Source organism: Lutra lutra, chromosome 5 (assembly GCF_902655055.1).
Source record: "Lutra lutra chromosome 5, mLutLut1.2, whole genome shotgun sequence".
Lineage (NCBI taxonomy): Eukaryota > Metazoa > Chordata > Mammalia > Carnivora > Mustelidae > Lutra > Lutra lutra.
Genome location: NC_062282.1, coordinates 155,164 through 181,129, shown reverse-complemented (window position 1 = coordinate 181,129; position 25,966 = coordinate 155,164). Strand labels below are relative to the sequence as shown.

The 25,966-nt window shown below is 54.6% G+C and overlaps 2 protein-coding genes and 1 long non-coding RNA gene across 7 annotated transcripts in view; all 3 read right to left on the bottom strand.

The window, feature by feature from the left end:
- Positions 1 to 1,034: 1,034 nt before the first annotated feature.
- PDCD6 (programmed cell death 6) lies at positions 1,035 to 19,321 on the bottom strand. Of its 4 annotated transcripts, none has more exons than XM_047730185.1 (6): positions 18,920 to 19,321; positions 18,048 to 18,109; positions 10,825 to 10,869; positions 9,542 to 9,694; positions 4,659 to 4,768; positions 1,035 to 1,600 (listed from the first exon to the last, which is right to left on the bottom strand). In XM_047730185.1, the coding sequence occupies exons 1-6, from the start codon at positions 19,012 to 19,014 to the stop codon at positions 1,502 to 1,504; spliced, it is 564 nt and encodes a 187-aa protein (XP_047586141.1). In that variant the 5' UTR covers positions 19,015 to 19,321; the 3' UTR covers positions 1,035 to 1,501. The 4 variants fall into 4 exon arrangements, with proteins under 4 accessions (XP_047586141.1, XP_047586140.1, XP_047586142.1 ...); XM_047730184.1 differs by having other exon boundaries at positions 9,536 to 9,694; positions 18,920 to 19,204; XM_047730186.1 differs by lacking the exon at positions 18,048 to 18,109 and having other exon boundaries at positions 9,536 to 9,694; positions 18,920 to 19,048.
- Positions 13,126 to 16,489, bottom strand: LOC125100214 (uncharacterized). Its single transcript, XR_007127471.1, has 2 exons — positions 15,578 to 16,489; positions 13,126 to 15,372 (listed from the first exon to the last, which is right to left on the bottom strand). It is a non-coding gene; the product is annotated as an uncharacterized LOC125100214 (long non-coding RNA).
- Positions 19,322 to 24,611: 5,290 nt separating the features above from the next.
- The window catches only part of SDHA (succinate dehydrogenase complex flavoprotein subunit A), a 28,404-nt gene continuing 27,049 nt past the window's right edge, over positions 24,612 to 25,966 (bottom strand). For both annotated transcript variants that reach the window (XM_047731338.1, XM_047731339.1), the window contains exon 15: positions 24,612 to 24,952. In XM_047731338.1, coding sequence (XP_047587294.1) covers positions 24,866 to 24,952 — 87 coding nt within the window. In that variant the 3' untranslated portion in view covers positions 24,612 to 24,865. The remainder of the gene's footprint in view (positions 24,953 to 25,966) is intronic.

Sequence of the window (25,966 nt, the reverse complement as noted above, 5' to 3'; positions counted from 1 at the left end):
TCCGCACTCCAAGCTTGAGGTCTTTGCAGGCCTGGGTCAAGGGAGAAAGGAGTGCAGCATCTTCCAAAGGCACCTCTTGTAGCCACGACGTAGGGAAGGGGAGCGGGTGGGCAGCAGAGGGGTGCATGGCTTGGGGGTGAGGACATTAGCTGCGAGACACTGAGCCCAAGATGTCTAGGGGAACCCAGAGAGAAGCCACCTGAGCACCTGAATGTGTGTGTCTTGGGTCTGACAGCCTCTTGGGAGTCAGAATTGGGGATGTGGGGTCAGATGGTGTTCACTGAAGTACAGCTTGGGGTCACGTGCTGGTGCTGTGTCAGGAGCACGTTGATGCCTGGAGACGCACCGAACAGGGGCAGAAATCCCCAAAGACACCTCCCTGTGGGCCATCCCCCGCTGAGCTCACAAAGCTGGCCCACGAGCCTCACAGATTCACAGAGCCTTTACCCCCACCCTACATACTGTCGTCAGTGGTGTCCTGACCTCTCTAATCAGATCCCAGGTAAACCCAGACATGGCCGCCTCCTAACCAGCACAGGCCCCCAACGAGACCCCTGTGGGGGACCGATTTCAGAAGTCCCAGACCCACTTATAAATCCCTAAACGCCCATCCAAATGTCTTCACAACTGCTAACCCAAATTCTGGTTTGGGGAAGCACACTTAGGAGAGGAAAGAGGCAGAAAACAGCTGAAAGCGATGCCCATGAGGGAGAGGGTGAAGCGGCTGGCTGTGTGCGACCTGCGAAGCGGATGACCCTTCCAGCTGCCTGTACCCCACCTTCACGCTGGGAAACCACAACTGACAGATCATTGCAGGACAGGCCTCGATCATCGTAAATGACAGAAACACACACACTTCCAGACCAAATCTGGATTTCTACGTTCAAAGAAGTCTTCATGAAATTTAATCTAGCTCCTGTCACAAAGGATACGGTACCCTTGGGTTTCCCTTCAGAGGAGTCAGGTGGGCACCCAGAGGGCGTCCTGGGCCCCCGTGAGCTCCCACGTGCGCGCATCTGAGGCAGACCGGGACGGGGGCACATCTGCTTTATTGCTTATGCTGCATATTCAAACAAATACAATAAACCCCGTCTTAAAAACGTAAGGCACATGAAAGCCTTTGTGCAATTCCGGATTAGTTTTAAATTCCTATTGGCTAATGACAGTATTTCCCCTATAGACCTGGAGCCATCTGGAAATGACCATGATGAAGTTTTCGCATGCAGGATCCCTGAAACATTATCGTGTCTTACCTCATGGCACAGCTGAACAGCCTCAATCAAATGTCTGTATGTGAATAATGATTACAACCATTGTTACATTTGCAAAACCTTCCCAGCTTATCCACATATGTACAGTTGGGTCCCCAAATGTTAATTATATAAAATCTAAAGGAAGAAGAACAGTATCTTGCTGCATCTGTGTCCTGTTTCCTTCAAGGGAGATTTGGCATTTTTAGTCTTCCTTCCACAAGTCCCGCCGCTGTCTGCGAAGGCCAGTGTTATACGATGCTGAAGACCATGGACAGATACTGCTCATAGGACACCTGAATCCAGCCGTCCTGATCCGTATCGTAGCGCCGGAATATATCGGTCAGCCTCTGGGAGAGAGAGACAGGCAGTTAGATCGCGATATGTATGAAACAAAACGAACGAAATGTACCTAGCAAGAAGACGTTTAGGAACGAAAGTCACCCATGTCTCCAGACCCCCAAGCCCTGATGGAGAACTGGGCAGGGAGGCATGGGTGGGTAACCCTGAGCAGCCTCAGGCCTGTCCATCAGGAGGGCGCTGCCGCCTGGTGGGACAGCAGGGGGAGGGAGGATGAACGCAGGAAGCTGGGTAAGAGATCAGGGGGTGGGCTGTAGCCCCAACTCAACAACACACCACAGCCCTGGTCCTGGTTTCCCAAGTGGTCCAATGCGGAGCCTGGGCCCTCCCTTCCTACTCTAAGACCAACCTCGTGGGGGCTCTTCCTCGAATGCTCACCACCGCTCTGGCCACTTGTCACCAAGGACACAGGGAAACCAGCCCGGACTTGGGCCCCTCCCTTACACATATGAGGTGAAGGCCCAGACACAGACCGTAGGAGGTAGGTCTCCTTGTACCGGCCTCAGGGTCCCTCCCAGCCACCACACCCATCCAGAAGGCTCTGCTTTAGTCCGTTCACAAGCTCGATCCCCCCACAGCAGGTCAGGGGCAGAGGGAAGAACCCTGCACCCAACAGCAGGGACAGCCAGATGAGGGCCGCCCCAGGTGAGGGGCACCAGGCAAGCACAGCAGGCCCGAGACTCCTGCGTGACAAAAGGCAGCAGAATACAATTCCTCAGGACAGGAGCGGACAACAGTGCCCAGTTCATGGTGAGAGCAGGCTGGAGCGCGGCCCTCCAGCAGCAGGTGAGACGGGGTGCCTGCCCCAGCCGACCGTCTGCCCGGGCGTCAGCCGGGCCCTCCCAGCGCACGTGAGACACTCCCGTCGCACCGACTACAAAAACACCCGCGGCAGGGAACTCCCCGGCGCGGCGGCGGGAACTCCAGCTCAAAGAACGACGGGCAATTCTTCTTCGCACTTCAGTTGCATTTTCCCACAGTTTCTACAGATTTTCATGTTCTTTTGCAAAATGTCGTTTCTTTTTGTAGAAAGACAGATGAAGGAAATATTTTGGGGGTGCTTTATTGTGGCCTGCAGCTTTTCTCTGTCTTGTGTTGAGGGTCACTCGGGAAGGGTGGGTGGACCAGGGACCGGCAGGCAGGCCTCCGGCTCAGCACGGAACCCCCCGGCGGTGGCTGCTGCCTGACAGACACCCTCCTGGAGGGGCCGATCCTCCACCTTGAGGTGTGCGCAGGCACCAGGCAAGCTTCTCGTGGGACTCAGATCGGCTTACCTCAGTTACCGAAAGTCTACACTCGACGACCTCGGCTTGAGAAGAAATGTAAGGCTCAGGTGTTTCCTCACGGGACACAACCTCAAATGAAAACTCTAACCCGAGCGCACCTCCGACGCAGGCAACGAGACTTCCACGCCGCAGCTTCTCCTCGAGTGTTCAGACCCCACTGCCAGTGGGGTGGGATGAGACGGGCAAGGTTCTCCCCATTTCTGGAGCCGAAGCTCGGATGTTAACAGACCTGGCTCTCCGGCGAGGCCTCGAACAGCAGGGGCCGGGCTGTTCCCAGACTCACGGTACTTAGCCGGCCACAGAAAGTTCACTTTCACTGACCTATTTCACTTTCACTCTCATGGGAAAAAATCCCGAGGAAGTTTCTCAGAATTCCAAATTATATTAAAAAATCTCAGGCTATTCACATCTCTCCGGGGACTCGAAAGCTGACAAGATATCACCCCAACCTGGATTCGAAGATGGAATCTGTGTGACCGTAAGGGCTTGGGGTGTTAGGGTCACAGAGGGATGACATCAAACTGCCCGCCAGCGGGTAACTGCTGAGTCTGAGGGACGGGCACACCAGTTCATCCTACTTCAGTGTGTTTTTTTTAACAATCTGTCACAATAAAAATCCGTCACAATAAAAACCTGGAAAGCCATCTAAGAGCTTATCAGTTCACTGCATTTCTTTTTTTTTTTTTTTAAAGATTTTATTTATTTATTTGACAGAGAGAGATCACAAGCAGGCAGAGAGGCAGGCAGAGAGAGAGAAAGGGAAGCAGGCTCCCTGCTGAACAGAGAGCCTGATGCGGGACTCGATCCCAGGACACTGAGATCATGACCTGAGCCGAAGGCAGCGGCTTAACCCACTGAGCCACCCAGGCGCCCCAGTTCACTGCATTTCTAAGCCTAACTCTGTGTAACCCGGATCCTGACCCAGACACAGGAGCAGGGGGCCTACGTGGGCCCAGCGGCGCAGGTTCGATCACCCCTGCCCTCGTCTCTGGGAGGGGTGCTCGTGCCAGCAAGTGCACCGAGCTCCCGCAGGTACAGAAGCAAGACTGCGGGAGGGAAATGGCGGTGCTGGGGTCAGTGGGACCCGTGATCTCCCATCCTTGGGGCTCCCCTCACACAAAAAGGCAGGGCACAGTCAACATTTCGACAGAAAATTGACCCATTTCCTTGGAATGAAAACACAGCAAAATACCAGAGTATACACGCAAATAACCCACTCGATTTAGAAAACGTGACCTCATTGGAAGGGACCTTGAACACAGGGTTGGGAGATGATCCCTGGAGCAGTCGAAACCCACGTAACTACTAACAGCTTTCCGTGGACCAGGAGCCTTATTGATGACAGACTAACGTCAATTAACACTTGTTTTGTGCGTTATGTGTATTATGTACGGATTCTCACAATAAAGTAAGCTAGAGAAAAGAAAATGTTATTCAGAAAATTGTAAGGAAAACACATGGTCGGCACTATGCCACACTTATCAGAAAAAGTCTGCCTATGAACGACTGTGTGGTTGGGCCGTACGTTGTTCAGGGTCAGCGGCACTTCCACGGGGAGAAAGAACACTACTGGCCACAGCCCCGGGAACAGACTAGCAACTCCTCCACCGACGGGACTAACCTGCACACCCTCCGGTAGCAGACGCCACTCCCTTCAGTTGCTACCGCAGAATGGCACTCTGCCCTCTCCCTCTGCTTCCGTGGCTACGCCCCGCCTGCCGCACCGGCCAGCGCACGGTGAGCCCCCACGGAGCCCCGTTACCTGCAAGACGATGCAGCCCTGGATGAAGTCGTCAAAGGCGATCTGCCCCCGTCCTTGTCTGTCAAACTTGCGAATGAGGATGTCGTGAAACTGGTCGGACAGCCGGTACCCTTGAAGAGGAGAATGAGGATGAATGGAGGGCCAGGAGAGTGGATGCTCCCGTCAGCCCCATCCTTCCGACAGGCCCCACAGCCTCTGACATCAGCAGACGACAAACGATCGAGGCAGGGGTGGGAGACGTGAGGCGCAAACTCGTTCACATGCCCTCTGGAACCGTGGTCCCCATCCGCAGTCCCGTGGACGGCCGGCAGGAAGACACCCCCTCTTCCTGGAGGGCGGAGTGCTCCCCGGGGGCCAGCGCTTGCAGGCGCCGCAGGTCACAGCTGTGAGCTCACTCGTTTGCGTCCCATATACTCACCCCACAGCGCTGCACCCCAAACACTGTCCCACAGGGCAGCCCGGTTTCCTTGTGAGGTTTTCATTTTATAGACAGTTTCGTTTTACGTGTAAAGAATGTATCGCTGAAGGCTTCCAAATAAACACAACGTAAACTCAGGGAAGTTGCTGACCCACCGGCCCGCACGCCCTCTACGAATCAGCAGGGGCATCCGGGAGGGAAAGACCACCAGGAGCCAGGCAGCCTCCCGAAGTTCACAACCACTCAAGGGCCATCGAATGTTATGACAAAGAGTCACTGATTCCACCTTCAACTTACTGAGTGTCTTGAAAAGGTCTCCAGCAGGGAGGTGGTTCTGAAGACACGGGGACACAGCGGCCACTCACCTGTGGGACACCCCTCGGGGCCACTCTAAACAAGGACACCTACTTCCTTCCCTCCTAATCCCACTACCTGTGTGACTGTGGTGTCCTTACTTATTCAGGAGACAAGATCCTGGGGCCAAAATATTTTTACTGCTTTTCCATCCTGTTGGAATCTTTGCGAGGACACATGTACACCTATTACTGAGTGAATTTCACAGTTAATGATTGCAGAAATACTTATTTTTCTAAGAAAGAGACTCAAACATGCACACACAGGACAGTCCCTTCCGGAGTGGTCAGCATACCCTGTGCATCTGTGACTTAAATCCATCCTCCCTGCCAGTGAGAAGACAGGATCTCTGACTCAAAAAAAAGAAAGGCAGTAGGTCTGGGACGGGGGTCCCCTGTGGACAGGTAAGGAAGCAGCCCAGGCTGGTAAGGGCGGAGCTCATCCGGGTGGAGAGAGCAGACACCAGCCATCGCTGCGGCGTCTCCGGCCCAGACCTAACCCTACAGGATGGACCTCACAATCCCTGCAGACCACAGAAGCAACTTCTACTATCCCTGGGATCAGCTTCCGACTCCCCTGGTCCTCAGTATCACTGTAGCGAGAACCAGACCAACACAAGTCAGACTAGAAAAATGAACGATGAAGAGAGACATTTACATGAGAAGCAAAATCTTCTCTAAGAGTTTCCATCAGTGAGAATCCATGTCACGATAACCCTAACCCTCATAAATTAAGAGGAGGTGCCCTCTGGAAATGCAAATCAGAACCCCAAGAAGGTGGCTCACGTGTCAGGATGGCTGTGATCGGAAAGACTGAAACACCACACGCTGGCAAGAGTGTGGAGAAGAGAGAGCCCCATGCACGGTGGGAACCCAGATGGGCACAGCCAGCCCTGGACACAGTACGGGCACTCCTCAGAAAGCTAGCAACAGAGCCACCACGGTTCCAGTAATCCCGCTACTGGGATTTACCCCAAGAAAACGAACACACTGACTTGAAAAGGCATCTGCGCCCCTCGTTCACCGCAGCACTGCCTCCAGCAGCCAGGGTACAGACGCAGCCCGCGGCACGACGGCCTGAGGGACGGAGACCTTGCCGCTGGCGGCAATATGGAAGGACCTGAGTGCGTTATGCTAAATGAACTAAGAGAGAGACAAATACCAGATGATGTCACGTATGTGCGGAACCTAAAAATAAAAGAGCAAATGAGACAGAACCAGACTCGTAAGTACAGAGAACCCCCAGTGGCCAGAGAGGAGGGCAGGGGCAGGTGAAGCAGGTGAAGGGCCGAGAAGCGCCAGTTTCAGACTGTGAGATAAGTCCGGGAGGAAAAGTACAGCCCAGGGACAGACTCGGTAACGCTGCGGGAGCTGCACGGTGACAGACGGCGGCGGCATAAGCCGCAGCGAGGGCTGAGTCATGCACCTGAGACTGACATAACTTACGTCAACTGCGCTTCAGTTAAATGGAAAAAAAAAAAAAAAGGCAGTGCCCCCCATATGCTGCTCCCCCAGCCTGTGACCCCGGGCGGGACTGGCCCTGCCAGCCTGGATGTGCAGGCACAGGGCCACACCCTGAGCTTAGGAGAGCAAGGTTCTCTCCTGACAACTAACAAGCCTAGGAAGGGGAGACATCAGAGCGGCCCTGATGATCCCGCGAGTCACCAACCGCCTACTCCCAGCACCCCGAAATGACGGCACACCTTCCCAAGCCCAGATGCTAACCAGTGACCTCTCTGCAGCAAGGGGCAGACCTGGAACGGGGCATCAGCCCACGTCTATAAGCAGCCGGCGGCATGAAAAGGCTGGGGGCTGCCCGTGGGCCTGCTGGGACCTGGTGCAGACGGACGGCTCATTTTTAAGGTGGGTCTGAGGCACTGATGTGGTGAGCAAACAACCACACATGGCAGGGACGCGAGTAAAGCATGTTGGGGGGACACCGCCCGGGCTTCGCACTCCTTGGTCCACAACGGAGGACAAAGCAAACGTAGCACCAGGCTGGTAACGGCTGCGAGGCGAGGCGACTGGATGCAGGGCCGTCCACTTTGGTAACGTTTCCATCCGAACACACCGCGCTGGCCTAGCGGTTGCCAGAGCTTACACGGAGGAGGGGGGCTGCCCGGGCCTCACCTTCCCACAGCGGGGACTGCGCTGCGTGGGGGCAAACGCCTCACGCACTTCCTTCCTTCAGCTCTCTGCACCTGGCCCACGGTGCCTACGCGCCCTGAGTTTAGAGAAGGGATACCGGAGCTCCCGCAGCCAGCGTGTGGCCTGTGAGAGTCACCCGGTGCGGCCAGGGCTGAGCAGGAATCTTCGCTTCAGTTCCTACTGAAAATCTGCTCCCATTACTAGCGTGGAAAGGATAACAATGTCCCTTTTTGACAGAAGGCCTCAGAGACCGAGAACCAGTCCCAGGAAGAGACTGGTTAGAACGGATGGAATGCGATAGCAGAGTATTTACTTTCTCCAGAAAATGTCTGGAAGTCAGGGAAGAGCCGTCAACCAGCCCGGGGAGGCTGGCCAGCTCCTGACCACGAGGGACTGCCCCATGACCTCCACGGCCCTGAAGCCACAGCAGGGACTCAGGAGGCCAGAGAGGCCGGGGCACTGCCCACCTCAGAGCTCCCACCAGGAGCTCTAAGGACCCAGTGGGCCACTGGCACAAAGGAAAGAGAGGGCTCTGGGCCTGACAATGTTAGTGCCATCCGTGTTCCCTGAAACCTGAGGTCACTTGTCTGTGTAATTCACAGGACCCAGGTTCCGCCCAAGCTGTTCTCGGCCCGGCCAGGCCTCCAGCTCCTTCCATCCCTTCTGTACAGCCCTATCGTCCCCCAGCCTAAGGGCAGAGCAAAGTCAGCTGCGTTCCCAGTCCCAGCGCAGAGAACCTGAGGTCAAGTCCTGCCCTAACCCTGACCCCCAGCTAGTGTGCGATGTGAGAACATAAGCTTCCTATGGAGTGCCAGAGCCACTCACTGAACACCAGAGGATTCCTGAGGCAGGAAAGGAAAGAGAAAGAGAAGACTACAGACTGCATGCCCCACGGAAAAATGGGAGAAGGGCAGAAGTTAACAACACGTTAACAGAAGAACTAAGATGTACTTCGCATTATTACAACTCAAAATACCTAGAAGTTCATTAGTACATTATAATAACAGCGTAGTATGTTAGAGAAAAAAATAGGACCCTATAAACTAACTTGCCTGGTTTTTCTAAAAGGTATCCCTAAGCAGTCTTTAAACAAATGTAGCAGGAGTTTTATAATAGGGCCCCGGTAAAGAGGGCTGAGTGAGATCATCCCAAACACGCCAGAATTGGGGTGTAATTCCCACGGGCCTCGGACAAGTCCTCCAAGTCTGCTTCCTCTCCACACAGAGAACCCCAGCCTTCTCTCGGACCCACGCACCAGCATCAGAGGCCCGCTGACCCACTCTGGAAAGGCTATGCAGACACTGCTGGTGACACGGCACACGTGGGGGCACACGCACTTGAGAACGGGAGCTGGCACGCCCACCAACGCTGTGCCCGAGGCAGGAGCTGATCATGTCTCACACGTACGGACGGTCTTGCCGTGTCTCGTGACGTGTCACAATAAGCTGCCTGAGTTTATTGTCACTTATTCACGTGACAGTGTTTCCAAAGCCACCACATTCTCAATGTACGTGTCCCATCACTCCATTTCACAAACGATAAATGACTGCATAGCTCGTATCTCATTTTGGATGGGAAAAAAAAAGCACATAAGGTCTCCATGTCAAATATAAGCCTTCATGATACAAACAATATCAAAGTATAAATCTGAATGTGAACAAAAATTTCCCAGTTAAAAAAACCAGTAAATTGGGCGCCTGGGTGGCTCAGAGGGTTAAGCCTCCGACTCTTGATTTCAGCTCAGATCTTGATTTCAGGATCTCAGGGTGCTGGGCTGGATCCCCAAGTCAGTCTCCGCACTGGGCATGGAGCCTGCCGAAGAGTCTCTCTCCCTCTCCCTCTGCCCTCCCCCGACTTTCAAAAAAAGAATGAGTAAACTGGACAAAGTACAAAAATAGTAATGGCACCAAATGACCTCCAAAATGAAATCTGCTACACAATCAAGACAAGTGAATTACCAAAACCTGAGAGTGCTTGCTTGAGCTCGTTCTTGTCGATCATCCCGGAGTTGTCCCTGTCATAGGTGCGGAAGACGTTCTGCCAATCTGTGATGTACTTCCAGACGCCCGTGAACTCACTGAAGTTCACGCCGGCCTTGTTCTCCCGGTCAAACATGGCTGAGACAGAAAGAACGTGAGTGGTTCGCAGCCGCCAGCCTCTCAAGGTTGGTGGGCCGGGAGCTCAGTGCCCGCACGGCCTCCCCCACGCTTCCCTCGGGCCAGCCCCGTGCTCAGCCAGCGGACGCCTGTGTGCTGCTAAGAACGCTCCCCTGCCCAACGGGAGGGCCGGGCCTCCTCTGCCAGGTGGTTACCCAGCCGCAGCCCCCAACTCGCGTCACATAGCGGCGAGGCACACGGTCAAGAGGAACACAGTGGCAGAGCCCCGAGACACAAAATGCTCGACAGGGAAGTGGCCTCCCCCGACACGCGATGCCCAGAGGGCACTCTTGCTTTGTCAGAGGAACTGGAGCTTCGGAGTGAAGCGGGCAGCTCTGCTCTCCCAGCGCCTTGTTCAGCTCCTTCCCTTCTCCAAGAGGACCTACAACCACCCGGGCAGGCCCACTCCACCGAGAAAGAGACTCCACTGGCTTTACATTCTTGGTTTTTTTTTCAGTAAGACCCGCTTTTCATTAAAAAGATCACCCTAGGGGCGCCTGGATGGCTCGGTCGGTTAAGCCTCCAACTCCTGACTCCATCCCGGGTCATGATCTCAGGGTCGTGGGATCCAACCGTGCTGGGCTCTGTGCCTGGCAGGGAGTCTCCTTCTCTCCTTCTCGCTCTCTCCCAAATACATACACATATACGTACATAAATAAATACATTTTGAAAAAGAAAAAAAATGAGCCTAAACCAGGTCCAAATATGAAAGAACCTGTAACTGCATTTATATATAACGGCAAAATGGCTTAAACATATGTAAAAATTCCATCTGTACTCCTGCTACCAAGAAAGTGACAAATCACTTGGTCTCTTCACGGGGGAAGCCAGCAGAAGAACGAAACAGGAGCGGTCCCGGCTGCTCAGAAGCACACCGTAATTCCGTGAAGGCTCACATAAGGGAAACTCCGGTGGGAAACCGAGCACCGGTGTTTCCGCCAGTCGACCACCGTGCAAGATAGGGACGGTGTATGACACGTGCTGGTGCAGTGTGAACACGGGCCCTTCAGAACCGGGAGCTCAAGCGCTCGGCTGGGAGGGCAGGGCAAGGGGCCATGGCAGGACAGGGGTCTGCCTGCACCTTTACTTACAGATGATTGACCTGACAGTCACAGGATTAAATGGAGTCCATGTGCCTGAAAATAAATGACAGGAAAGACAGTCAGCGAAAACCGTTTTCACAGCAATCTCTAAGATTCCAACCCGGAACGGCAGCAGCTACCGACAGTCACCTGCTACTCAGGGAGACCTGGGCACACGGTTCTCAGCAGGGACGCTGTCCCCAGGGGACGTCTCTGGTCGCCATGACCACTGGGGGCTGTAAGCGTATTGTCGCTGGCGTCCCATCCGGCACTGCGCAGGGGTCCCTCAGGCCCCAAAAGACATACACGCAGAGCTGCTGATAATGATACGAGGCCAGAGGCTCGCTCTTGTTTGCTACATGAACAAGATCCGGTTGTACAGTATTTATTTTTCCCAGCGCAGATCCCAACAAGAGGCCTGAACTCGCGACCCTGAAGATCAAGACCAGAGCTGAGCTCAAGCGTCGGACACAAGCGACCGAACCACCAGGCGCCCCGGTTTTACTGCACTTTAACACGCACGCGGTCTTCCAGGACTGCGGCCGGCACGTAGGTGAGCAGCTTTCTCAAAAACCCACCATAAAACGCCTTAAAAACGGTCTCCTGAAACGAGCACGTGGTGTCCGCCGACAGCACGAGTCACCTCAGCGTGACAGCGGAGATGTCGTCAGGTGCCCGTTGCGAGGGGCCTGCAGAGTCTGACGGAACCACGTCCCGACGGACAACGAAATGTTCAGCAGATACCTTTATGCCCCCAAATCTGTTTTCAGAGCGAGTCATACCATCACCAATTTCTAGACTAAAAACAAAGTACAGAAATATTTTTTAATGTGGGGGGAAAGCGGGGCGCCTGGGTGGCTCAGTGGGTTAAGCCTCTGCTTTCGGCTCAGGTCACGATCCCAGGGTTCGGGGATCGAACCCCGCATCGGGCTCTCTGCTCAGCTGGGAGCCTGCTTCCCTTCCTCTCTCTGTCTGCCTCTCTGCCTACTTGTGATCTCTGTCTGTCAAATAAATAAATAAAATCTTAAAAAAAAAATGTGGGGGGAAAGCAGTGTCTCTCCCCACGTCCACTGACGTAAACGCTCATGTTTCCTTCCACATATCGAACAGTTTCCGTGCCCCCTCCCCTCGCCCCCAACAGAGACACATCCCCTAACCGCGCCTGAAGCGGTCTTCGGCTCCGGCGTGTGGCCTCCCCCGGGTACGGGCGGGCGGGCAGGTCTGCGGGGCGGCCCCTGGCGCCCACCACATGGGGCTTCCCGCCGCGGCCGCGCCCGCTCCACTTGGGGCTTCTCTGCTCCTCGAATGTGCCTCCCGGCATGCGTGCACCCCTTAGCTCCCCGCCAGCCGCAGGAGCGCCGTGGCCCTGGGACCTTCCCCGAGCGCCCCACATTCCCCCAGCGCCCCCGGTGAGGACTGCTGTCCCCAAGGGCAGGGCCACCCCTGCGCCGTGCCCGGCACACCCGCGGGGAGGAGCGGCGTCCGCAGGCTCACACCCGCTGTGCGGCTCGCCGGGGCACTGGCCCGCACGTGAAGCTCCCAGGACAGCTGCCACCGACGACCGCGTGACACAGAACCCAACGGGCAGGAAAATCCTAAGCACGCAGAGGGCCCCTTCTTCGCTGTTTGCTTTTTGCTCCTTCCCCCGAGCCCTGCGAGCACCAAACCGCGACTCCGCAGGACGCAGCCCGGCGCTGAGCCTCAGGAGCCCGGAGCACCTGCTGGAGGCTCTCCCTGGCCCTCCGCCCCCATCTCCCCTCTGCCCGACACGGGCTGCCAATCCCTCGGTGAGGGGAAGCGAGGGACGCCCCGCAGCCCGCCCGACTGCGAGCAGAGGCATCAGGGGTCGTGTCTGCGAACGCCACGGCCGGAGACGTTTGAAACAAAAGCGACACGAGCGCCACAGTCCAGTACCGCGCATACCCGAGCATGTGGTGCCGAGGGCCCGGTGCCACCTCGACAGGCCCACGGGAGTACCCAGAGAAGGGGCATCCCTGAGGTGACCCAGGGGAACCGGCGCCCGCGCCGGAGGATTCTGAGGACGGCAGGGGTCCCGGGCTCAGGAGAGCAGCAGGTCATCCCGTGCCACGTCCGGACGCGGAGAGGATGCCCTCTAGCACGACACCCACAGGTGTGCTGCAGGGCTGCCCTGCGAGGCTCGTGGAGGCCGGCTCCTCCGCGCACCCTTCTTGTCACCCACACAAGGCTGGACTCTCCAGGGAAACCAAGGGGTGACAAGAGCCAACAGTTAAGGACTGGCTATCACGGGCAGGTCCTGCGGCCCGTTCTCATGGGAGCCCAACGACTCGCAGTGACGCGGATACACCGCAGCGTGGGGACACATCGTATGTCCCGTGCAGTGCGCCTCAGACGCGCCTGAGTCAGGCGGGGAACCCGAGTCTTCTGGAGAAGAGTGTTCTGGAAGAAAGCACGGCACAGTGCTAACACAGCTCCCTGAGAACAGGGCACACTACACACGGAGACGTTTTCCACAAGCCCTGCACCCCCAGTGACCCTCTAGCCCGGATTTTCTGGACCATCCCTAGTTTCAAACATTCCTGTCTGCTCTTCCCAGACACGAACATGGTTGGATGTCAGAACCGCTCATTTGGAGAAAGTTCTCGTCAGATTTCTACTTAGGAATACGTGATCCCTGTACCGACAAGTCCTGCTTTAATTTCATCTCAAGAGCTAAAGAAAACAGAGGACTGCCTGTCCGTGTAAATCTCGTACACTGTTTTCGCCCACGCCCTGAGAACGGTGCCGCAGCTCTAAGGGGCCACGCTAAGCAAATGGCGACCGCCGAGGGAACCATCTGTAGCTGCTGAGGAGGAGACCGTCCCCACCAGAAAGCACTACCGCTTCCCCTCTTTACCCTCAAGCACACAAATGCCTGCCGGACTCCCCATTCTCAAAGGGAAAAGCCCATTCTGCTCTGTGGTAACGTAGTCTTCCACCCTCCAAAGAGTTTGTTCTTGAAATTATGTCCTGTTAACCACAAGCGTAAACGGTGGGTTCAGTGAGTGGCTGAGGGTTACGACTTCATGACACCCAACATTTCCACAACTGAGATACCGAACTACTTGAAATCTTTCGGGACAAATAAATAAATAAATAAATAAAAATCAGACTTTTTAAAACATCATCACTGGTGATGTCTTTCCACTTTACTTCATCAGACCAGGAACTCCTAGCCTTGCTGGGCTTTTCTGCCAACAGAGGTGTGGCAAGTGCTGCAGGCTTGGGCACAGGGCACTGGCACTCGGTGCACAGAATCTCCAAGACTCTGGTTCAGCAAACTCCACACTTCTCCAGTTTTCTTCAACTACAGCTTCAAAGAGCACGACTAGAAACATGGCCTTTCCGAAAAGCAATCTAAATCCTGACCATCAGCATTAAAGATGCCCGTACCCTGGATGTGATATGTGTGAGCTCTAGAAACTGGCTCTGTGAAATCTGGGGTCAAATCGCTACAGTATTTACATTAATGAAAACAGAAACAATCCTAGGGACGATTAGCGAAACACCGTAAGCTCAGTCCGGGCGGACACACTGCCTCCCAGTTCTGTACGTGGCAGTTGTGGGACCCAGTGGACTGGGGCTTGGCTCAAGGGGGAAAAGGATCTAGACCTCCAGTCTTCCAGTCTCTACACCCAAAGAAACTGGGGCCAGAAGTGCAATGCACCCAAGGTTACAGAGCAACCTGTCAGCAAAGCCAAGTCCACCAAGTCCTAACTCTCTTGTTTCCATCTGGAAGTCCGGCGGGGCGTGTTTCTGGAGAGAGCAGAGAGGTCAGGCTGTCCTCGGCGTCGACAACACCCTCAGCTCCATGACTCGCGAGGACTCCAGCGCTCAGGCTGTTACAGAGAAAGGACACAGTAAACTCCACAGGGAAAAGGCACCGGGAGGAGTCCCGTGGTCACCAGTGCTGTCCAGGAAGTGCTTCCTCCGCCAGCTCCGAGTTGTAAGGACACATGCCCAGTCACGGCCACCAGGGAAGCTCCCGAGTCTGGAGTCCAGGCTCTCTCGTGGGAGTTCCTCGTGGGAGTTCGTCGTGGAAGCTCCAGAGACCCAGAGGGAGAGCAGGTGTTTGCCGTAAGTCAGACTGTTAGTATCGACTCCCGGGCAAGTGGCTGTCGCTCAGCTCCAGGCCACGGGTGGACAAAACACGCTTCTCGGTGTGCGCGTCCAGGACGCAGCCAGCCCTCAAAGTCCCTCCTGGGAAGCAGCAGGTTGTGAACAACGTGGGCCTGCTGAGTGGCCCTTCCCCACGCGCAGGCAGAAGGGAGCTGAGCAGGCATCGCTAACTGCCCCAGCGGCACACGCAGCAGCAAGCACCCTCGGCCGCAACACCGGGCCTGTGGGGCGGGAGCAGTGCCGGGACCGGAAGGCCGGTCTGCAGGGAACTGTCTGCTTATACGGTCTGATATCCCACCACTTCTTAATACAGAATCCCCAGGACAGCTGGAACTCTATTCTGATAAAAATATCTTAAAAACAATATATGAACTATTATCTTTTAAAGTACAGGTATAAAGAATGTCTCCACAAAAGTACCTACATCGGGGGCACCTGGGTGGCTCAGTGGGTTAAAGCCTCTGCCTTCGGCTTAGGTCATGGTCCCAGTGTCCTGGGGTCGAGCCCCACATCGGGCTCTGGGCTCTGCGGGGAGCCTGCTTCCCCGCCCTCTCTGTCTGCCTCTCTGCCTACTTGTGATCTCTGTCAAATAAATAAATAAAATCTAAAAAAAAGAAAAAAATACCTACATCGGTTATATGAGGGCAAACCTGCAGAGGAACAAAAAAAGAAGCTTGAGCAAAATTAAATTCCTGCAATTCCAAAAAAGAGCATGCAAGGTTTAAAAAAAAAAAAAAAAAGGTACCAAACTGAGATAGTTTATGGCATGTGCTTCCAACAGAAGGCAAGAGAACAGTCTTCTTCTGTCTTTCTTCACACCTATTAACCACACACCCCCGAGAGCAGTTTCGGAAGCTTTCCTATGAAGCAAGTCTCATAAAGGACTCTGTGTGCGGGATCCACAAGGCCCCTTTCGGAGCGGTTTCAACTACATTTCAGCAGAGAGCACACCAGCACAGGCTTAATTCAAGTGAGAAACCATGGAGGTCTGAATCTTCAGTTTTGCCACCAGTAACACATGAAGTAAAGCAACGTCCTGAAGTAGCCTAATATCCCAGGGCGAATACGAAAACAGAAGCCCATTCCTGGGAGGAAAATCCGAAGTCAAAAATACGTCAATTGCATCAGCTCCCGGAGTGAAGAGGACAAAGACGGGCCCATCTGGTGGCTGGTTACCACACCTGCACACAGGAGCCCGGCCTGGCCTTCTGTCTGGAAGCGGACAGTCTAGTGGCCAGAGGCAGCTACAGCGGTGGCCACACGGAGCAGACCGCGGAGTGTCAGGGACAAGGCACGATGCCAGAGCGGTTCAGCAGCAGGGGCAGGCACATGCCTGCAGGCAGAAAATCTGGAACTCGGGATGGACACGGCTCCAGCTCACACCAACAAAAGGCAGGCCCTCTGCGCGGAGGGAGTAGAGAACCCATGCAAGGGGTGGACACCCCATGAACACAGGTGGGAAGACACGGGCTCAGCGCGCTCCGAGAGCCTGGGAGAAGCCAGCCCCCAGCACGACGCGAGCGAAAGGGCTGAGGGTGCCAGCAACACACGTCTGCGTTTGGATCCCGGCCCCACAGCTCAGGAGCCAGAGGGGTAGCGCGGCCAGCATGACCACCCACTCTGCGAATCTGCAGCCCTGAGGACATGCTTTACTGCAGAGAGAACATGGTGAAATTTATAAAGTAGAGCAAAATGAAGTAAATTTTAATTACGCTGGATGGGAAAAGAAGACCAGGAGGATAAGAAACTAAGAGCGCTAAGACCAGGTCGGTGAACTTGACCTCTCAAACTCCCATAGTCATGCGAGCGGCCACCGATTTAAATTTCTTAGCAGCTAATCTGAAGAGGAAAAGGTAACTGTTAAAAGATTCAGGGTTAAGAAGACATACAAACAAAACACGTCAAAACGGCCACCACGATGCCTGGAACAGGAAAGGCCTCGTGCTCCCCGGGAGAAGCGAGAGGACCGCGGCCCGGGCAGAGGGCGTGCTGGCCGCGGCGCCGCCTCTCGCTCAGGTTAGCGGGGCCGCCTGCTTCAGGCCAGTTCCCACGCCTCCAACAACAGCCGGGGGAGTCCCACTGGGCCCCTCGACACAGGCGTCTGCAGAGGCCACTGAGACAGTCCGACCAACTGGCCGGTTGCATCAACCAGGCACTGACTTCCAAGTATCTCAGCTCCGGGGAACAGAACATCTCTTGGCAACTGTCAACATTCCCTCTTTCCAACAGGTTCCTGCTGGATATTTAGTAGGAGCTGAGCTCAAGATTATGTTCTGACGGAGTCAAGACCCATTCGCTTTCACCACCAGCTGCAGAACTAAGGGCAGCACCGACACGCTCGAGTGAAAACCCAGAAGCCTGACCCGACAGGTCAGACTCCACACCCCAGGGCTCCAACAGCAATGCTGACGCGAGACGAGGTTCGTCAAGTGCCCAGCACAGGGCCCACCTCAATGGGCGCTTTAGTAAGTGGAACTACCGTCACCACCACCCCCGGAGCTGGCGTCCTGGGGTCACAGGCCAGTCACTACTACATGCTTAGCTGACGACACTGAGCCCTGCTACGTGCCAGGCACTGTATTAGGACTCTGTGCGCTTTTTCTCCATCCTCCACCCAGAAAGGTCAAGTCCTTGCCCAAGGTCATATTCCTAGAACTGGCAACCTGCACCCAAGCTCGCTCCTCCGGAAGTGCCTCCCGCACGAGTCCCGGCGCAGCAGAGCACGCGGAGCCGCAGCAGAGCACGCGGAGCCGCAGCAGAGCACGCGGAGCCGCAGCAGAGCACGCGGAGCCGCAGCAGAGCACGCGGAGCCGCAGCAGAGCACGCGGAGCCGCAGCAGAGCACGCGGAGCCGCAGCAGAGCACGCGGAGCCGCAGCAGAGCACGCGGAGCCGCAGCAGAGCACGCGGAGCCGCAGCAGAGCACGCGGAGCCGCAGCAGAGCACGCGGAGCCCGACGCGCTTGGGGAAACGCTCAGCAGCAGCCGCCACGCCGGGGGAGCAGGTCTTGTCACTCCTGCGCGCGTGGAACAGGAAGTCGCTCGCTAGGGCGGGTCAGGCCCCACGCCCGGCAGAGTCCGGCGGCCGCCCCACTCACCGTTGGAGAGCGCCTGCTGCAGCTCGCTGTCCGAGATCACCCCGCTCCGGTCCTTGTCCACCCTGCAAAGCCGAGCCGGGTTAGCTGCGGACCGAGGGAGCAGAGCCGGCGCCCGCACTTAACTGCGTCAACCCTGCGCGGCCGAGGCAGCTCCTTCCCACGACCGTCCCCTGGGCTCAGCGGGGACGCCTCACCCCCCTTCTGCTGGGGAACAAAGGACGGTCGGGCGCTTCTCCGTCCTGAGCACTCCGCCGCCCGGGGAGAACCATCGTCTCCCTCCTCCCACTTCTCGGGCCTTGCTCCTCGGTTTTCCCGGGCCTGAAGTCCGCCCACACCAGCTTCTCTCCTGCCCCAGACAAGCCCTTTCCTGGCCGTGAGTCGTTCGAGCCTCGGTCACTCGCTCGCGTGCAGGGCGGCCGGACAGAAGGCGCTGCTGAAACCGTCGCTTCTTTCCCTGCCGCTAGGAGCGGGGATGCGTCTGCGTCTCCGTCCGCCTCACGCCAGCGTCCCGAGGCCCTCCCGGAGCAGCCCCTGAGCTGCGGGCTCCTGGCCGCGGCGGGGCGAGGGGTGGAGGCCGCGACCCCTGAGCGACTGAGGCCACTGGGCACCTCCGCAGGGCCCCGGCGGGAGGGAGGCGCGGGAGTGGGGGGCGGCAGCCCAGGGCTGGGGGCGTCGGGCAGGAGGCCGGGGAGAGATCTAAGGGAGCCGGGAAGAAGGCCAGGGCGATGGGAGGCCGGGGGAGGCCGGAGGGAAGCCGAGAAGGAGGCCGGGAGAGGCCGGGAAGGAAACCGGGAAGGAGGCCGGGGGAGGCCGGGGAGGGAGGAGCGGAGGCCAGGGAGCCCCGTAAGCGTCCGGGGGGCTCCAAGCCTCACCTCTGGAAGACGTTCCACAGGAAGCTCTGGTCCGGCAGCGCCGCACCTCCAGGCGGGCCGGCCCCGGGGCCCGGGCGGTAGGAGTAGGCGGCCATGGACCCAGACGCTCCGCTGGGCTGAGGCTCCCCAGGAACGCAGGAGTACCGGGGCTGCTCCACTTCCGCCTCCGCGGGGCGGGGCGGGGCGCGGCGCTACGTCACTTCCGGGGGCGCCGGAAGGCGGTGTCTCCCCGCGGGCTCCTTCCGCGCCGCGGAGGCCCTCGCGGGCCGGTTGCTAGGCGACACTGGGGCCGCGGCTGTGCGCGTGCGCGCGGCGGCCGCCTCCAGATTCGCGGACCAGCGGACCTGCGTGCAGAAGGCGCTGCCCTCCCCCGTGTTTAATTTTTGCACCTAAAGGCCCTGGGAGCGAGCGTGGCCGGAGGGAAGAACGCGCTGCCCCTCACCAGCGGCCCGGCCCGCTGGCGAGCCCCTGCGGCGTCCGGGCGGCCCTCGGGGCCGGGGCACGGCGGTGGAGGGCCCCGCGGGGGCGCCCCCGAGCACGCGCCGGCCGCCCGCTGGCCGCCGTCGGGGAGACGAGGATCCCCGCGCCCGCGAGAACTCGGACGGTTTCGGAGTCCCTCCTCCCCAAAGAGTCCCCCAGCAGTCTTTTCTGGAATTTTCCGCAGCTGCGCTGGGGGCTTCCAGGCCCGTCCGCGGACCGGCTCCCGACCCCGGCTCCGCGGCTGCTCCGGCTCCCCAACACGAACAGGCGCTTGCGACGCTGCTTGCAGGGGACCAGACGCGTCCCCCGCGGCCTCGGGCCCCGGGCCACGCGCTCCCGCCGCTGTGCCCCTGGACGGTACCCCTGGACAGCCACGGCCGGCCACCCGCGCGGAGCAGGAGCAGCTGCCGGCCTGTGGCGCCGGGCGTGCCCGCGAGGAGCATCCGCACCCTGCGCGCGGGTGACCGCGCGCGGTCTCAGGCCCGGCTCACGGCCAGCTGCAGAGGTCACGCCTTCCTGATGGGCGAGCCGGGCGCCCGAGGCCACACGGGCCAGGACGTGCCAGCCCAGGCCGACCTGTGCTGCCCTTCCCTTCCGGCTCCTCGAAGGAAGAGTGGAAGAGTGTCGCTGGGAAACAAGGGTTGAAGAAGGTCCTGCCCCTCCCCCGGCAGCGTCTGTCTGCAGATGTACGGACCGTCGGGAAGGCTCCGTCGGAAACTCGGGCCTCCCTCCCTCCCCCTCGGCCCTCATTTCTGACACGCGCCTGTGGCTCGGGGCGTCTGGAGGGAGCGCGGCGGGTAGGTCCCAGCTCCTGCGCCTCGCCGTTAGGGCAGGACTGAGCCTTGGAGGCCGGCCCCGAGCCGCTGCCAGGGGAGGGGAGGGGAGGGTGTGGCTGGAGGCCTGTCGCCTGGACGGCCTCCGGGGAGACCGCCTGCTTCCATCGGAAAGAGGCAGATCGTGCCCTGCCGAGTTCTGCGGACTCCAGCACTGGCCGCTGTCCCCTCGCCTGCTTTGGGACTCCGCTCCCTCTCCCCAGGTCTGTCGTCAGCATTCCAAGCGGATGGCGCGCGCATGGCGGGGAGACGGAACGACAACACCGCGCTCTTCCTCCCGTGAATATTAGCACGTGATGTGTCTAGTGGCGGGCCAGGCGGAAAATGCCTTTTATTATCCTTAGAATTTTTCTAGACGTTGGCTCTTCCTGGGCGCTGGTATCCCCGCACTTGACAGTCCACCCTCTTGTTCATCTCACGTCTTTGGCATTTGGTAAACCTTCAATAATCGTCAAATGGATGACCAAGGAAGTTATGTATGTACACACACACACACACACACACATCTTGTATGTATCCACACTAACAGCTTTCCCTCTGAAGCCACTTTGATTCGTTCGTTACTTGTGCCTTGTCATCAGGACCACCAATGGCTTGCCCTGGGACACTTACATGCTAGACACCTTCACTGTCACTTTCCCTCTTACACACTCCGGTGCAGAAATCTGGGAGAGAGACCCAACTGTGCCCAGGCCTTCCCCCTCCTTTCCAAGCATTGTTTTGTCAGACTTCAGTAGGAAAGAGAATGACTTGCCACTTTTTACTTAACTCAGGTGTCCTATTAGTGGTGCCTAACTTATCCTATGTGCTGCTTAATAGGGTACCAGCGAGGGTCTTCACTGGTGTCAGCCAACCAAATTTCTGCAACGATGCAGCTGCTCCGCTGTCCAGTGTGAGAGCCGCGCACCACGTGTGCTACCAGCACATGAAATGGATCAAGAGGACTGGGGAATATGATCTTGAGTTTTATGTAATTTTAGTGACCTTGAATAGCTATGTGGTTATGGCTAATGCCATGGACTGTTTTAAGAGTATTGTACTGTATCTTTTCTGGTTCTTTTGGTCCATATTAAAAATTATCCACATTTCTCTGGTCAGTAATCTTGATGCACATCAAAAAGAAAAAAAATTACCTGGTCTGTCAATTACTCTAGTACATGGGTTCTCTTAGAAACCTTGAACACACATTGTATAAAAATTTCCAGTATGAAATATTGTCCCATAGAAACTTGCATTTCCAGACCACCTACTCCCCAGTGGTTTTCTTGGTTTCAGCATGTTCATGAAAATGGTCTGCAGGTTGATTTTTGGTTGAGAAGTAGCAGATGTAAGGCCACTGCCCTCAATTACTTCTTTGAAACCAATCAGCCCTTCTGTCATCTTGTCATGCTTCACATACCTGCCTTTGCCAGCTTTTCATTCATTGTCCTAACACTTAAATGATGCTCTAATGCCCATATTTATACTTCCGCTTCTGTAAAATTCTTTGGCCAAGCTTTGTTTCATCTGCTGGTTCGGATGGAGGTCTGAGGTTGTCATCTTTCCACCTATTATTTTCTTCTGAAAATCCTCTTTCATGTTTGTTGAACCACAGCATCCCATGCAGGTGGTTTTCAAACTGTGGTCCCTGAACATACTACAAATGCAGATTCTCAGAACCACCCCCAGGACCTACTGAACCAGAAGTCCTGGGTGGGGTCAGGAATTATTCAACAATCCCTCCAGGTGATGCTGATCCACATGCAAGTTCCAGAACAACCTTAGGGAGAGCAAAAAGGGGGTCTTTAAATTCTGTCATTCCTTACTCATTTATCTGAAGGGATTCCTCTGTGAAACTTTTTCCAATCAAAGAAGTTACCCTGAATGACAATTTCTGGATAAAAGGGAGGGTAACCATTTCATTCTCCTTTAATTATGCATTTTCAATGTTAGTAGTTAGTGCCCTCGTTACTTCCAAGAATGACTGCCTATGTTTTTGCTCAGTGTTGGCTGAGTTTTAAACTATCATTATAAATTAACATACTGATGGTTTTTTTTTAAAGATTTTATTTATTTATTTGACAGAGAGAGATCACAAGTAGAGAGGCAGGCAGAGAGAGAGAGAGGGAAGCAGGCTCCCTGCTGAGCAGAGAGCCCGATGTGGGACTCGATCCCAGGACCCTGAGATCATGACCTGAGCCGAAGGCAGCGGCTTAACCCACTGAGCCACCCAGGCGCCCCATACTGATGTTTTTAATAGAGTGACTCCATGGCTATCAGGGCTGGGAGGAGAGGGGAGTGGCAAGCAGACACCACAATCCAGGTGCTTAGAACCCACTGGTATTGGGACAGAGCTGGGAAATGTGTGTGTGTGTGTGTGTCCCCTAAAGAGCAAAGAAAAGGGGTGCTTGGGAGGCTCAGTCGGTTAAGTGTGGTTAAGTCTCTGCCTTTGGCTCAGGTCATGATCCCAGGGTTCTTGGCTAGAGCCCCAAGTCAAGCTCCCAGCTCAGCGGGGAATCTGCTTCTCCCTCTCCTAACTATTCCTCCTGCTAGTGCTGATGAATAAATGAGTAAACCTTAAAAAAGAACAAAGGGGTGCCTCTGGGTGGCTTAGTTGGTTGGTCATCTGATTTTGCTCAGATCATGATCTCAGGGTTCTGGGGCCAAGCCCCTGCTTGGTGGGGAGTCTGCTTCTCCCTCTCCCTCTGCCCCTCCCTCCCTCCACTCATGATCTCTTTTTCTCAAATATATAAATAAAATCTTTTAAAAATGATTTTAAAAAGAACAAAAAAAAGAATTTACACTTACATTTCTATTCCAAATTTAGTATTGCAGGATTACCTCTATTTCTCTTTCTCAGAAAAAATCTGTTTTAGCATTAACATAACTAGTTACTAGCTTTAACTAGTTTACTACTACACAATTTCAAAGTGTGAACACCAATATTCCCACTAGCAGGGAGACTGCTGATGAAGCACAGGGTTTCTTAGTGGACCCATTTATCCTTAAAGTTCACTGAAACTGTAAACTCCAAAGTTCTATGTTCTGCCACTTGCAATGACACTTTCCTCTTGTGACCGTCATAGCTGGATTTGCAGCTCGGTTGCAGACACTCGATGCTGTGTGGCCCGGCGCCTCCCCGGTACCCACCAGACCTTCAGCTTCTTGCCTCACGCACCTGCGGCTCTGCCTGGGGTCTTTCTCTGTGGTAGAAGTGTGGCAGGGAACGGGGCCAGGAGCTGATGTAGCCCTCAAGCCACGAAACACATCCGTCCCCTTGCTTGTGCAGCAGTGTGAATGAACCACAAATCATGATGCTGATTAAGAGAAACCAAATAAAAAGACTGCATCTGTATGGTCCCATTCATATGTAGTTTTGGAGCATGCAAGCCCATCTCTCCTGACAGCACCACTGGAGATAAGGGGCGGAGATTACAAAGGGGCAAGAAGAAACCTGGGCTGGTGAACGTTTATTGGCTTATGCCAATCATACCTCATGCTATCCACCTCCCAAAGAAAGAAAAAGAAAAATGCTATACTTAAGGTAAAATTTCTCATTATATGATTGCTGAACATCTCCAAACACTTGCTATCATTCTTTTTTTGCAAAGTTGTAGGGGCTCTGCATCCCAGAGAATTTGGGGAAGAGAATCTGAGATCATCTAAAAGAACATGTGCATTTACCCGTGGACCCAGCAATTCTACTTCTAGGATTCTATCTCAAAGAAAAGAACTTCACACATGAAATTACTCACGGTGGCATCCGTAATACTGGAAAGAACACAAACTCTTACCACTGGAGGGTAAGGTGCATTCATGCAGCCAAAAAAGGGAAGACTCGCTGATGAGAAGAAATGATCTCCAGATATGCAGACAAGGTGTGCATAATAATGCACATACAGATTTGCTTTCTTTTTCTCTTAAAACACTAAGAAGATAACTAAAGTGGTTGCTATGGGGGAGAGAGGGGAGAGGATTCAGGGACAATTGAGGTTAGCTCTGAAAACGTGAATGTTTTACGTAATTACCAGACAATCCCTAAAATTGAGAAACAGTAAAATCAATGACCCTGACTGTTACGGGCCGGATCATACAGAAGCCAGCCCCGCACGAGCACTAAGTAGGAAAGGGACCCAGAGCAAGCAAGCCGGGAAGGAAGAAACCCACTGACATCTGTTTCCTTTGGTATCTGGCTATTTAAATTCTTTAGGACACATGGTCATCCATTAAACAATTTGCTTACGAAGAACAAGAAGGAAATGTTTTTCTTCATGTGCTGTCAACACCAAAATTCATTTTTACTTAATATATATAAGATTTCTGGATTTCGGTATTTTAGGTCGACAAACATGCCTCAAATTAAACAGTATAAGCTTTAAATGAACTTGGAGATAGAAGTGTGCAATTTATGCTTTATTGAAGAATCAGGCCCAGTTTTATGATTTCACAAGAAGGAAGCAAAGGATAAAGGTAGGCTTCATTCACACTTCTGGCTGTTGATTACCAGCAAGCTTCTGGCTACCGGGTAGATGACCCCTAGTCCAATGGCCTTCCTTACTCACTTGAGTAATGGGATTTTAAAAAGGTAATCAGGATATGAAGACACGCACGAGCTATTATACATAATTACAAAAGCTGGTCACCTCTGGTCTCGTCAGTAGGAGCGAATGGCCGGAGGGACTGTGGCACAGTCAGCCTCGTTTAAAGTTCTGTCGATCACTGGTCTGTATTCCAAAGAAACCTTAAAAAAAAAATCGACAATAAAACAAAAACATACAAATAGCATTCTCTTGTGCCTTTCTGAAAAATTAGCTATAAAAGTTATTTGCAGACATATTTCAGGAACTTAAAAACACAAGGACTCAATGGAGTATTTTTCAGTAACAAAGTAAAAGATGATCTAAATGCACAACAGGGAACCAGCCACGTAACTTATGGTAAATTCATGTAATGAAATACAGCAATTAAACAATGTATTAAATTCTTGATACTTTACACAAATGGTCAAGAAGTGAAACCCTGCATACAACCATCATTCTTTAATTATGTTTAAACTATGTATTTGCAAATCGTTTTCCTACTTGTATTTATATACATACACGTAAGGAAACGTGTACACACATACATGCAAAACCTGAAGGAAATATTTCAGAACGGCAATGAAGGCTATCTCTGACTGGGCAGCTTACAAAAATTCATTCTATTTTTGTACTTTCTATACTTTCTATTGTAATTGTAAAAAGCCCTGAACATTACTAAGAGCAGGACTGTACCGAGAGGGAAGTCTGATTTCTTTCTATACACTGTCAGGAAAGAGCCTTCATGCAAAATTAAGGAAGTTACTGCCTACCTGAAAACAACAGACACCTGAGGCTCTCGGTATTAAGCGATGGCAAGAGAGCACAACATCGTTTCTGCAGACTATCCCTTACAAGCCTGAAGGGCGTACGGGTAAACACTTTATGTCTTATTTCCGATTCTTAATGCCCAGCAGAAATGCCAAATGGGTGAACTATGCTTTGCTGCAGTCAGACTAGGAGCCTCCACTGTACTGACACTGGCTGTTCCTAGGACTCTGCCCACCTCACCCCCTCCTCTGCCTGCTCTGCGCCCAGGCCGATGCTACTGGCTGCACAGAATACCCCAGGGCGACCGGAGGCTGTTCCCAGGTGGTCCGGCCAATGGGAGAAAAGGAGTATTTTCCTGTCCCACTCCTGTCCCCTGTCCTCACGCTCAAGGGGCTCCAGAATCATTG

What these genes read in the sequence shown, in the direction of transcription:
- PDCD6 (XM_047730184.1), bottom strand. Translation starts at nt 19,014, where the DNA reads ATGGCCGCCTACTCCTACCGCCCGGGCCCCGGGGCCGGCCCGCCTGGA. An exon ending in GACTGTCAGGTCAATCATCT is followed by an intron (nt 9,695 to 10,824) that starts GTAAGTAAAGGT and finishes TTTCTGTCTCAG; the next exon opens with CCATGTTTGACCGGGAGAAC. An exon ending in AGGGCTGCATCGTCTTGCAG is followed by an intron (nt 1,601 to 4,658) that starts GTAACGGGGCTC and finishes TCTCTCTCCCAG; the next exon opens with AGGCTGACCGATATATTCCG.